The 13,221-nt window shown below is 31.5% G+C and overlaps 1 protein-coding gene across 1 annotated transcript; it reads left to right on the top strand.

Moving 5' to 3' along the window:
- Positions 1-1,508: 1,508 nt before the first annotated feature.
- On the top strand, positions 1,509-12,983 carry LOC128157856 (uncharacterized). The gene is made up of 6 exons (XM_052820514.1): positions 1,509-1,578; positions 3,514-3,679; positions 6,562-6,797; positions 11,021-11,089; positions 11,276-11,482; positions 12,588-12,983. Exons 1-6 carry the CDS (start codon positions 1,509-1,511, stop codon positions 12,878-12,880), a joined length of 1,041 nt encoding a protein of 346 aa, XP_052676474.1. The 3' UTR covers positions 12,881-12,983.
- The last annotated feature ends 238 nt before the right edge of the window (positions 12,984-13,221 follow it).

Genomic DNA, 13,221 nt, shown 5'->3' with positions numbered 1-13,221 from the left:
AACTTCTATCATAAGTTAAAGAAAATTACGTGAAGATGAAGATAATGGATAAACTAAACGAAATTATTTACATACGAGTTGACTGTTTATGTAATTTAATTATCTTACGTACGATTTAATTATGCGGGATACAGGTAAATTTGTTACCTTGTTCAATAGAATTTCGATTTTTCACATCCAATATTTTCATAATTTACAGTACATAATTGATTTATTCTATTTATTCTAAATTTTAAAGCGTCTAAATAAATTTTATTTCTAACAAATGTGTATACAATCTACAAGATAATATTGCGTATCGTATTCTCATTTGAAAGAAAAACGTTAGGAATAATCGTTTAGTTTAAAACGGGGAATGGGTAAGCTTGGCCGCTTTCATTCAACTAGTCGCTTTTGCTAATAGGATTGAAATTATGTCAAGACACAATTGATGCTTGATATAGGCTGATTATAAAATTAAACAAAACTAACTCGACCGAACAAAGGGTTGAATGAGTTATGGAAATAAAAAAGAGTTTTTAACGACGAAAGAGAGAATGAATGTTAACAACTACCAATGTTCTTATATAAAATAAGTTTTAAATTCATCATTGTTTTAAAAATAAATCCTGTCATTCCGTAAAAAAAGTTACAAAACGAAAAAACCGCACGATCACGCACGAACACGCACGGTAAAAAACGCAAACCAATTTTCCTGATACACGCACGATCCCGCACGTTACACGAACGATCACCCACGTTACACGAACTATTTAACACGATTGGCTTGTCAACAATAACGTTGTTACCACTGTAACATGTGATATGACTATAAAATCATCCTGTTAGAAAAGGGACTAATGATTATAAACATAAGAATATCCAGGGGGAAAAAGGATAATCTACATGTATTATTATACATTGCCCAGTTTGTTTGTAATATGACTCCATTAAGCTGCTTTTATCATACCTCTTGTTCCTCAGGTGAGCAATGTGGCCCATGAGCCTCTTGTTTTGCTTAATTCTTACGTAAACAGTATGAGCATCTATTAGATATTTCATCTTATTTTTCAAAGAACGCTTATTATGTAATATAAGTTACATTTTTAAGTAAATAATTATTTTATTTGCTCTGTTTTGAGCAATGTTACATTATTGTCCTGTCTAAAAATCGGCTCGCTTCATGTCTAAAAGTCTAAAACTATTAAAATCTTATTCCAGAGAATGCAACTTATGATTTTGGCTTTATTCATCATAAAGTTTTTTTTTAAAATGCTTGCAAGTTTTGGAATCACACGTTATATGCCAAAATAAAAATCTGTCTCCTTTTTGACGTATACTGGTGTAGTCTCTGAAGAGTTAAATTCCACTGAGGCATCGCAATCCAAAGAACATTATTGATCAGAGTACTACTTCTATTAATGAACTAAGAAAAACAATGCTTTTCGGATAGCTGCTTTCAATGCTCTTATATGCATAGGAGAGAAATTGTTATCCTGAAATATTAAACTAATGCACAAAGTAGTGAAATGACTGTGCGTGAATTCATGTACCATGTTGCTCTCTTCCTGTGGATTATTTACACCAAAGGAATATTAGGTAAAATATATATTTTATCCTTCTTTAGAATTTTGCAAAATGTTTTTATTTACAAGAAATTATTCAAAAAACCAATGAGTAATGAAAATCATATTTAAGGGGTCCGGGTCTTCTTTTCGTGCTTGACCATTTTTACAGTAAATTTCTAATTAAATACCATGAATTAATATCTGTGTAAATTAGCGAGAAGCACATCTCGCATATTTTAAAATCTCGGAAATATGATAAAAAATCGGTGTTCGCGATTCTATATTCTTTTGATTTGATGCAAAAGGATAGAATCGCGGAATTAAATCCTCGCATGAGATAAGGAATCTACAGTAATGGATGCTCGTCTAGATGAACACAAAAGCTGCCAGAATAACGTATGTATACTAGACGAGATTTCTGACCAAGCTGTACCATCAGTTATTGAAAATTCGGCGAGTGATTATAGTCAATATACAAGGGCTGCTCGGAAATCATTGAGACACCTTGAAAAAAGTAAACCCTTGAAAATTATACAGTAAACCAGGATAAATTTTATCATTGCGAAAAGTATCTGAACCTATGATATCATTGGATCAGTTCTGGTAAGATGACAAACTTGCCAACGTCCAGTGACCCGAAGCAACAGCAAACTAAACTGAACGTCATTTTAACTCATAGGAAAAATACCTCTCTATAAATGAATTGGATTTGTCTGATGTTGTATATGCTTAAAATGATATTCCTGTCTCTATTCAAAACAATACATATCTCATTCTTATATATAGTTTTGAGGTAATGCTCTCGAGATTAAGCTATCAAAAAGTATGTATATATAGGATCAAGGTCAAGTTCAACACATCTTGGAAACTAATTATACAAGGTACTTTTTAAAAGGCAAGCAATAATATTTAAAAGTGTATGAAATGACATCAAACTCCATGTCGACTCTTTTAGGCCGTTTCTCTACCAGAAATCATTCATTCAAGAACAAATTATTTTGTTATTTCTTAAGCTAGAACTACATTATACATTTACTGGAAATGACTACTTTTTATGGAATGGTCTACTACTACAGAAGCTATCCCTATCCTCCTTTTTAACTGCTATAGAAAAATTGGCTATAAAACCCCTGGAAAATATTTTACAGGGTATTGTATATATAAATAAATATATATAATTATTATTTTGGGACAGACCACCATCATAAAAATGACAGGAAATCATTAAGCCTATCCATTGTCAATTAGGAAATAATTGGCAACAGCAGGCTAAATGATGACTTTCTAAAAGGTTTAGCAAGATATACTTTTGTATAAATGGGGTTAATTTATCAATGTTAATTTAACAATTTTACAGCCACTATTTAAGAACAATTTATCTGAATTTATCTGTAGGAAAGAACATGTACGAATGGTCTTTATTTAGAACAGTTTGATGTTGCTAGGATACAGGTTTCAGATCCATGATTTGATTGGTTAATTTAGATATTAAATCTCGAATTTTGAATCTTGAATCTCGTATGTCAAATCTCGTATTTTGCTTCTCGAATCTCGATTGATCCTTCTCGGCTTTCGTACAAATGATCCTTCTCGGCTTTCGTACTCGTGGGTTTTATGGTTCTTTTTTTTTTTTTTTTTTTTTTTTTTTTTTACCTATATCTATATCATTCACATCTCTCTGGTATATATAGTTATGTATAGTGAGATGTTTCTAATGGTCGTCCATTCCAAACTCGCGGGTCAAAAATCGAAAGAAATAACAACCTAATGTACTGATATAAAATTTGAAATAAAACACAAAACATTCGCAGAAAAAATTAAATAAAAGATGCTTTCTTTAATCATTGCACTTTAAATTACTTCTTGAACCGTGAACCTTGACCAACAAACAATAAATCAAATGTTGTTTTAATTCACTCGATGTATCTTTGTCCAATAGATACAACGTCATTTATTATTATTACAGGTAGATGCACCAGTAATGACACTGGTGGTGCTTTACAAGTGAACGGTCGTTGTTATTGGATGATAAGGGAACACCTGATTTTCACTGATGCTCCCAAACGCTGCCAGGAGGACGGAGGGATACTAGCCGAGATCCCCGACACAGAGACACAAAACGCCGTAGAAGGGTCAGACGAAACTCTTAAGATATTCTACGAAAACCTTTCTTTTCAATTTTCTCACTTATATTTCACTTTGATCACAAATTAAAGGCTAAAGGCATCATTAACTCAAACACAATCTCAATTAAAAACTTTCTGCTTGGTATTTAAGGAATTAGTTTCGTTATCTATAAGTACACAAGTAAGTAAATATATTATTAACGTGACATTATTATTACAAGATACAACGTTTTTTTTAAAATAACATTAAATTTTAATACCTGTCTCAAATGAAGGTCTATAATGTTAAGTTTGCATGAGTTTGAAGTAAGCTTTTGTTTATAATTAGGCCTTTCATCTCGAAATGCAAGATCCACAAAACTAAGAAATGCAATATATATCATAAAGAGTTCCCAGTAGCTTCATATGACTGTAAAAAAGTTTGGAATTCTTAGATTATACTTTTGAAATGTTCTCGTTATGTTATGATAAGAAAATAACATTTTCAATATTTTTTTTTGAAATTGATCAGTTTTATTTCTATTCAGTTTATTAAGTATAAATCAAATCAAAAAAGAAAATTAATGTTTTACCACCATATTCAACCGTTTTTAAATTCTTTTTTTACCGCGCTATAAAGATATCAGAAATCTCTGATTATAAAATTCAATCACGGTGGAAGCTGCGAAAGCTAAATGCGAACGTGCAGATACATGTAGGCGTTTAAATATTTACAGTTAGGCTTTAATCAATAGGTTGATCAAAATTAGATTAATGTAGCAATCAACAAATAAAAATTGCATGTTTATGTGAAATGTTACAGAAATTATGTTAGAAATTTGTTCAATTTGTTCCCAATAGTTATTCCTTTTTTGGAATATATATATATATATATATATATATATATATATATATATATATATATATATATATATATATATATATATATATATATATATAAATATATATATATATATATATATATATATATATATATATATATGTGGGTGGGACGGTGGGTGGGTGGTTGGGTGCGTGTGTGTGTGTTTAAGGTCAGGATCTGACCACAAATTCTTCGTCACCTCTCCCCCTAAAAGAATACATCAATAAAAAATATACACTTGTTACATAATTTTAACGATTTTGTTAATCTTTCTTATTATCTGCTTTGTGAAATTCGGAGTTCCCTACAAAAGTTCGTGATAGTAATGATAAACGAATTACTTTTCGATGTGTATCAAAGAGCTCTGATATAATAGGGTACTTAACTACAATGTAATTTCTAGGTGGGAGGAGTAAATGGTTTTTTGCCTTATACACTTTCATGCTTTCCTTTTCTTGGACTTAAAGAACTTGCCATGATGAAAAGAGAGAATTGTTCTTAGACAGAGTCAGTTGGGTGTCAGTTATTAGCGTTTTTTGTATAATAAATGTTTTAAAGTGTACAGAAGTAACGCTAAGTTTTCACAATTACTAAAAAGCACCCTGTTGCTTATTACAGTATAATGTTTATTCGGCACTCCAAAGTACACTGTAGGTGCAAATCGTAAATTGCAAGCTCATTACTAATACTCAATTCGGTTAAGTGTTGTCTCCGAAATGCAAGGTTTTGACAACATGATACATTTAGTTTATAGAATACTCGGGACTGACAGGATTCATTAAAATGTTTTACAACAAATAACTTGCTGAGAACGTCTTTTCTTGTAATTTTGAGTGATTTTAACAAACACCTTAACATCGAATGATAATGTTTCAAAAATTATGGGGATGTTCGGATTGCAATTTTTGATTGCAATTTTGTCCGTTGCCTCTCATTGTATTGTTGTTGTCGTCGGAAATATTTCACAATTTAATCTTCTTCTCCAGAACCCCTCGGCAATACAAGTTTGTTCAAGTTAAAGGCCATGCCTTCCTTAAAGGGGAGATAATTAAAAAAAATCTTCATCTTCAGAAAATGTTTGGCCATGAAGCTGAAAGCATTTTTAGGTAGTTTAGATGCAAGTTTGTTCAAATTATGACCTCGGAGGTTGGATGGGACCACAAAGGGAGTCGAGTTGAATTTTTGAATAGATATATATATGGAAAAAAATTATAAAATTTACTTTTCAAAAATTAATTGAGCTGTTAATTGTGTGGAAGCATCCTCAGCTTCTGCTGATTCAATTTTTGTCCAAATCATGATCCCTAGTGGTTGGGTAGGGTCACAATGAAAGATCAAAATTTTACAAAGGATTTTATAGAAAGAATGGTTAAAAATCTTGTTCACAAAAATCATTTGCACAGAAAAGCACCCACAGGTACTTTAGATTTAGGTTTGTTTGAATCATGATCTCCGATGTTGTGTGTATGTGCGGGGGGGGGGGGGGGGACTTTTACTTTATTTATACATTATTTCCCTATGAAAACATATTGTTTTAGAGCAGACACCATTGACCATCTTTTGTGTTTTAAATAAAAAGTAAATCTTATATTTACTTCCGATTAAAAAAAAAGATATGTTCTCTTCATGTCTACTCAATAAGCATAGATAATAACATAACACCTTATAATTATTGTTTTTTTTATCTGTTTACAAACGTTTATTCAGTTTTTTAGAATGAACAAGTCGGTTCAAAAATGTTTACAGTTTTGATTTTCATTTGTACATGGCCAGACAACCCTTTTTACAAATGTGTAAGTCAATGATCCATTTATTATGAAATTAAACTTTTTTGTTTTACAAAAACTTTTGCTTAACTTCATGCAGATCACTAAATGACTATTTGAATAATTGTTGTTAAGAAAAAAAACAACAGTCGGTTCATAATTTTATTTTGCGAATTTCAAAATAAATTTAAAATAAAAACTGATCTTGATAAAAGTTCCTAAATTTTTGTTTTGTTTTGAAAAATGACATTTTTTTCCAGATTCTTTTTAAGCTTATCCACGAATTACTGGATTGGGGTGCATGACATCTACCGAGAAAACTATTTTGTGAATATGTTAAATGAAACTGTTCTCCAAACCAAATGGGCAGCAAGTCAACCTAACAACGTACATTACAAATATAAAAACGCTGATTGTGTAGAAATGGCGTCAAATGGATGGGTTGACGTGCCATGTACATTATCGATGTCTGCAATTTGCTCAAAAAGAAATAATGGTAATAACTTCTCCGCCTTTTCTTTCTCTTTTCTTACTTTCTTTCTGTCTTATTATATTTAATTTTTGTAAAACAATTTAAAGAAAATCTCTTCTTAATTGATGCATTGTTTAGGCTCTCAGATCTTAAGCTTGTATCATCGTTTCCAACCATAAAAATAAAATCTGGTCTTTTAAAATTATACTTAAATCAAAATAAATTATCTTTGGAATCCAAACAAAAGTTCTCAGATAAAGTGGATTTTTTTTCCAGTGATCAGACTAAACAAAGTATGAAATTGTTTAAAAGATAAAGTAAGGAGATTTGCAGCAGAATTTACTCATCTTTGCACATCAAACATTAAAGAATTCCGCAATACAAATTCACATCTACTAAAATAGGTAACCTAGAAACTGTATGATAGATACAAAACTTTAAGTTATAAAAGTCAAATATCTTGAGGAAACAAACATTTCCCAGATATTCAATGTGAAGACTGGGGATCACTAAATTATCAAATACATTTAAACACATAGAATTGTTTATTGAATTAAAGTAATTATTTCATGTTAATGTACACATGCATTGATTTTCATTAACTCAAATGACACGATTTAGTCAAATCACTGTATAATTTACCAGCAATTTTATCATGCAATAGATAGTTTAATTTTTTAGGTCACCTATGTCACTTTAACTCAACATTAAACATTGACCCTAGATGGCCTTCATGTCTCTTTTCATCAAAAGTTAACAGAATTTTTTGTCCCTTGAACGAGGGTAGATAATCCGAGATTCCTCCGACTCTAGACCCCACTTTTTTCATGAAAAATGAATTGTGTTTCAAACATTAAAAAAAATAAAAGTGTAGGTAAGAGTAAGATGAATCTCAAAATAAAATTTAGATTTAGACTAGGCATAAAATGCAAACAATAAAACATCTAAGGGCTTTGAAACTCAGATTACCATTCAAATTATGATTATCAGAGGTAGGGTAAAGCCACATTAGATGCGTTATATTAAACATTTAAATGAATGCAGAAAAAATTTGAAATCTTCTCGACAATGCTGAAACACGTGTCTCAAAAATGTCTTAAAAATAAAAACTGGTGACCAAACCGTCTCTAGCATGTGTTTATTCATCATTATTTAACACATTGATAGCATAAAAAATTACGACTTTGCCTCACTTCATACAACCATCCCCCACGATAAATTAAAGTCTAGGCCTTTTGATATCATTAATAGCTGCTTTTTATAAAAATGGATCTTGTAAATTTACTTACCTTGAAATCGGTCATTTACAAAACTATTTTGTTGAAAACCACTAGGATTGCGTACACTAGTACTCTGAAAATGTTATAAAAACTGATTGCGTTTCTGATTGACATCTATGTAGTTTTTGGAAATCAGGTCCTCCAACAAGCTGTTGGAATTTTAGTGAGTACCAATTGTGCTTTATTGTAAGCAGAGCTATTTGTATAATCATATGAAGCAGAATTTACTCAAACTGCTTATCCATGAAAAATAGAAATCACTCGCCATGGCCGTCAATTCGACATTTACGTATATCGACGACGCATTATCAATTGTTACTACCATTTTTATGTCGACTCGATATATCCCAGTGAACTTGAAATAAAAGATAACACAGTCTGAGTCATCTGTTTCATATATAGACATTTTACTAGAAGACATTAAAGGGGAATGAAACTAAATTCATTAAATATCATCTACTATAATTGTAAATCGTATTTTTTCAGTTAAGAACCCTCTAAACAATGATGAATAAATCAAGAAAATCCATCTCTTAATTCAAATTTCCCGCCGTTATTCGAGCTGCTATTGAACTTTAATCTGTGACGTCACGCCATCTATTCCGGTTTGTTTTCTAAACATAGCATCAGTATATTAGCAAATCGCGATATTCGCTCTAAATGACAAGTTCTGGAAATTTTGAAACAATATCGACTTGTGGACCCTTTACCTTTTATCTTAGGTATTATAAAATTCTTATTGGTTGCACTTCTTGTAATATTGTTATTCAATACAAAATGATTGATGTAGCAATATACATTCAGATGGAGTTTTTGTCTCTCAATTTGATACAGAAGGGCGTGCTCTTTGTATGAACGATTTTTAAAACGAGACAAGCTACTGAGAAACAAGTTGATAAAACAAGATTATCAACACTCTCGATTATACTCATAATTATGTAAGTTGTATTGTCATTACAACGATCTTGTCAACAAATTCAATCCTCCGCTAGGTCGACATTTTCCATACTTATTGGTAGGTAATTTTTCCGTTTTACCCGATTTCAACAAAGAACGGCGGGTGTGAACGGTCATCAGAGTATGCTCAATCCTGTAAAGGTCTGTGTTTGCTGTGCTCCTGTTTTGTATTTTTCCTTCGGACTTTTGATTTTGAACACTGTTCGTTATCTCCACTTTTCATCAATTGATACCAATTTTTAACGCGGCTATGTTAAGGCTGCCCGATTAATTTCACAGCGATATGTAGAAAGTCACTTGTCTGTACTTCATAAGATATGACGTCATAGTTAACTTTGACGTCACGATCTGCATTCCTTCCGATCGTTCTTAGGGAATGTATCGCAACATAATAAGTGATATTCATAGTGCATGATATAAAACCGCTTCATTCCTTTACATAGACAGTCACACTGTTATAAATACTAGTGATACTAAATTCAACATCACCGAAATGGAGTATTAAAAAAATCAACAGTTTTAAAGCTTTGTAATAGGTAAATAACTATTCATAAACTAATGGTTTTGAGACTCCCCCTGCTACGTGTAATCTAATGAATGGTGATATGTATATGCATATAAAAAACGGCTTGGCACAAATGAAAGATAAAAACAATCTTAGTAAATTTTAAGTGAAATCGGGAGAGAAAATAAGTACCAATGTGAAACTTGCTGGGGGAAACCTACAGATTGACCCGATTTTGTGTAAATCGAGCCTAAAAGGTGAAAATGTGCTTAATTTCGATGGCGGTGCGAAATGTTTTGACAATATTTCAAATAAACGAAATATTTATATGAACCCCCAGCAAGAACTGCAAAAAACATTACTTATCGAAGGATTTTTCATAAAAATATTTTTGATTTAATGACTTTATTCACTTGTGCCGATGCGATTTTTATAGATTATTTACCGTGTTAGAATACACCCGTCACGTGCTTAAGAAAAATATATGACGTCACAAAAATACATAAAATATATTGTTGGATGTCACTGTTAATGTATGCAATAAAAGTTTAAAGAAACTCGATCGGTTAAAGTATTTTTCGATAATTAAAATAGTATCATTTTTCGATATATATTTAGCTTCGGACAGCCTTAACATAGCCGCGAAGCTTCTAAATATCTTATTTCAGTGAAAAGATTAACAAAAATTCATATAAAATGATTTGAAGCCGATGTTAGCCTCTGTTTTGTAAAACCATATTTCAAAAAAGATTCTTTATCGATCCGTCAAATAAAATGTTGGTGTGACGAGGGACCTTAAACACAATTCACTAATGAAATTATATTTGTATTCTATACAATAACACTAATACATAGCTATCATTGCTCAGATTAAGAATGTTGACTCCTTACCTCTTGTTTTAAAGTTGTGACTGAACGAGGCAAATATCATTCGGAATATGTTTGCTCATTTGAAACTGTGCTGTATGATTTTTTATTAAAAACGTCGAGAAGATTTTTTTCCTTTGAATGGGAAACGTAAGTAAACATTGGTGTGACAAATAGATAAATTTAATTCAATGTTTTTCTTTGAGCCAGGAGAGATCATTGAACTGCTTTATGTACTTTCAAAATCAGATTTTTATTTTTAACGTCTTATCACACAATTCTGATTTCTTTTGCTGATTGAAATCAATTGACAAACGGGCGTTAGAACGCAGGTCAATCAACTTTTAATAATAAAGTGTAATAGAGAATTGTACTAAGGTTGTGCGATGCAAAAGTACATGTATTCACTAAAACAATTATCGCTCACATAACTTTACATTGGCCTGAAAACTATATCATATCCCAATTGCAAATGGCAAGATTTCGGTAAGCAACCCGATGATAACTTGGTAACCATATGTTGACTTTTAAGAATATTAACATACCATCATTACAAAAGCAGTTTTGATCAGACAAAAAATGTATTTTAAAAAATTCACGTCCACCACAATACGCTAACCTTGCGTTTTCTGTTTTAGTAATTGTAACGTCATCTCAGCTTTCGACAATACCAGAAACAACAATAACGCCAACATCAACAACACCAGGTAATCATTTAAAACCTCTTAGAACATAAGTAGTTTTAAAGTTACCATAAAATAATACATTGTATTTGATAATTAGATACACACTCCTCAATCACGCCATCAATTTGCATCCGAAATTATCTTTTATCAAAAAGTAAGAAAATAATTTCCCGTACTAAATAAAAACTTCACGTTTTTTTTTTTAAGCAATCGTAACGACGTCGCCTCAACCTATAACAACAACACCGATGACAACACCAACAACTAAAATACAATCTCAGATAACAACATTTACGTCCGAATCATCTACTCGTGCAGTATTTACCGAACCTTATACAAGGACCCAAATATCGGAATCCCAGACAACTACGCCAGCTTGGAATGTTGACGAAATTACTACTTCTAAAGAACAGATGAATTATCAAGCCTTTGCAGCTGAATTGAAATATATTCCATCAATACTGAACGGTTTCTTGAATTCAAAATGATCTTTGATTATGCATTTCAATTAAAACAATTGCAAAAATTCGTTCAGTAAAGAAGTGGACAGAAAGTGGATTTGCTTATACAGAAATAGAATGGAATAATATTTTTGAACTCCCATTTAAACCTTCGAAAGAATCCAAATTTCAATGGTTGCAATTCCAGATTTTACATAGAATTTTGCCAACAAATGAGTACCTTTTCAAACTCAATATAATTGATTCGCCAGCCTGCTCTTTCTGTAATCAAGATATAGAAACTATAGAACATTTATTTGTGGACTATTTTCATGTCAAAGAAATATGGCTCTACTTTGAAGAATGGTTAAGAAGCAAGTTTAATTTTATAATGACATTTGATAAAAAAAACTATACTTTTTGGTAAATTTAAAACAGAAATATGTATAGACTTCAAAACATATTGATTCTTACAGTAAAACAATTTATTTTTGCCAGTAAGTATAAAAATGTCCTAAACCTCTCGACGCTCATGTTAAAACAAACAGTCACTGATAGAATACATATTGAGAAACTACTGTTGTTGAAGAATTGTAAATTTGCTGAGTATGAAAAGTATTGGCAAACTATTTGCGATTTGTTATAAAATGTGTTTATAATAGCTGCAAGGAAATTGTAAGCAAATAATGACATCCTCATGTATATGTATGAGTTTTTGATAGATAGTGGTCCCCTCTCTTTCTCCACCCTCTTTCACCCCCCCCCCCCCCACCTCATAACTAAAAATACTCCAACTTTCATGGGTGATAAAAGCAAGTTTTCAAGATTGTTTGTGCATATATATGTCTGTCTGTTAGTGTATACACCTGTCTGTACATGTGCTTTTTTATGTGACTGTGTTTATATTATACTTATATTCTAAATCTCAAATGAAGTGAATATGTGATGTGTATGCACTGTAAACTAAACATATAAGAAGATGTAAATAACTTGTACATGAAAGTTTGAATTAAAAAAAAAAAAAAAAAAAAAAAAAAAAACAATTGCAAACAATTGCTATTTTTTTTTATTTACTATAGGTTGTCTGTGCCCATGTTCAAGAACCAAGAACCAAGTCTACATCGAAAACGTGGTCGAGCTACGAATCAAAGTGGACAAGTTGAAAAAGGAACTGTACGTTAATAAATCCTTGTTGGCTAGCTCCATCCGGAAGAGGACTTCCGCCGTAGATCGGCGACCGTCCGCCTCCATCGTCGGCGGTACGTTGAGCATCGTCATCATTGCTATAGTCGTCGGTCTCATCACTTTAGGCGATGTTGGCCAGTTGTTACAGTTTTTCTGGAAAATGATCTGCGGCTATAGTCATAGATAGCGAGGGAAGCAAGCACAATGGAGAGCCATGTTTGATTTAAAAATATCGCACTCTATTGAATTGTGCAGCTTAGACGTTAAAAAAATGCATATATTGTTTTGATTTTAAACAACAAAAAATCTTATTTTTCTAAATGTCTTACCTAGAAATTGAAGTATTTTATTTACATCTTTCCATACAATACCATGTTGGAGATTATCGATATAATATTTTCTGTACGTTTCCACTTTGATTCTATATACTTTGTGTTTAGTGATGCATATTGTGGGATATTGACTTTCAAATAGTCAAGAACATGAACTTAACTTGTGTAGGACACATTCATATCGTTACGTACATGT

This window comes from Crassostrea angulata, chromosome 8 (genome assembly GCF_025612915.1).
Source record: "Crassostrea angulata isolate pt1a10 chromosome 8, ASM2561291v2, whole genome shotgun sequence".
In the NCBI taxonomy this organism is placed as follows: Eukaryota; Metazoa; Mollusca; class Bivalvia; order Ostreida; family Ostreidae; genus Magallana; species Magallana angulata.
This window is presented reverse-complemented; position numbering and strand designations above follow the sequence as displayed.

Coding starts and splice junctions, on each gene's coding strand:
- LOC128157856 (XM_052820514.1), top strand. CDS start 1,509: ATGACTGTGCGTGAATTCATGTACCATGTTGCTCTCTTCCTGTGGATT. Junction 1,579..3,513: donor TTACACCAAAGGAATATTAG/GTAAAATATATA, acceptor TTATTATTACAG/GTAGATGCACCAGTAATGAC. Junction 6,798..11,020: donor TTGCTCAAAAAGAAATAATG/GTAATAACTTCT, acceptor TTTCTGTTTTAG/TAATTGTAACGTCATCTCAG.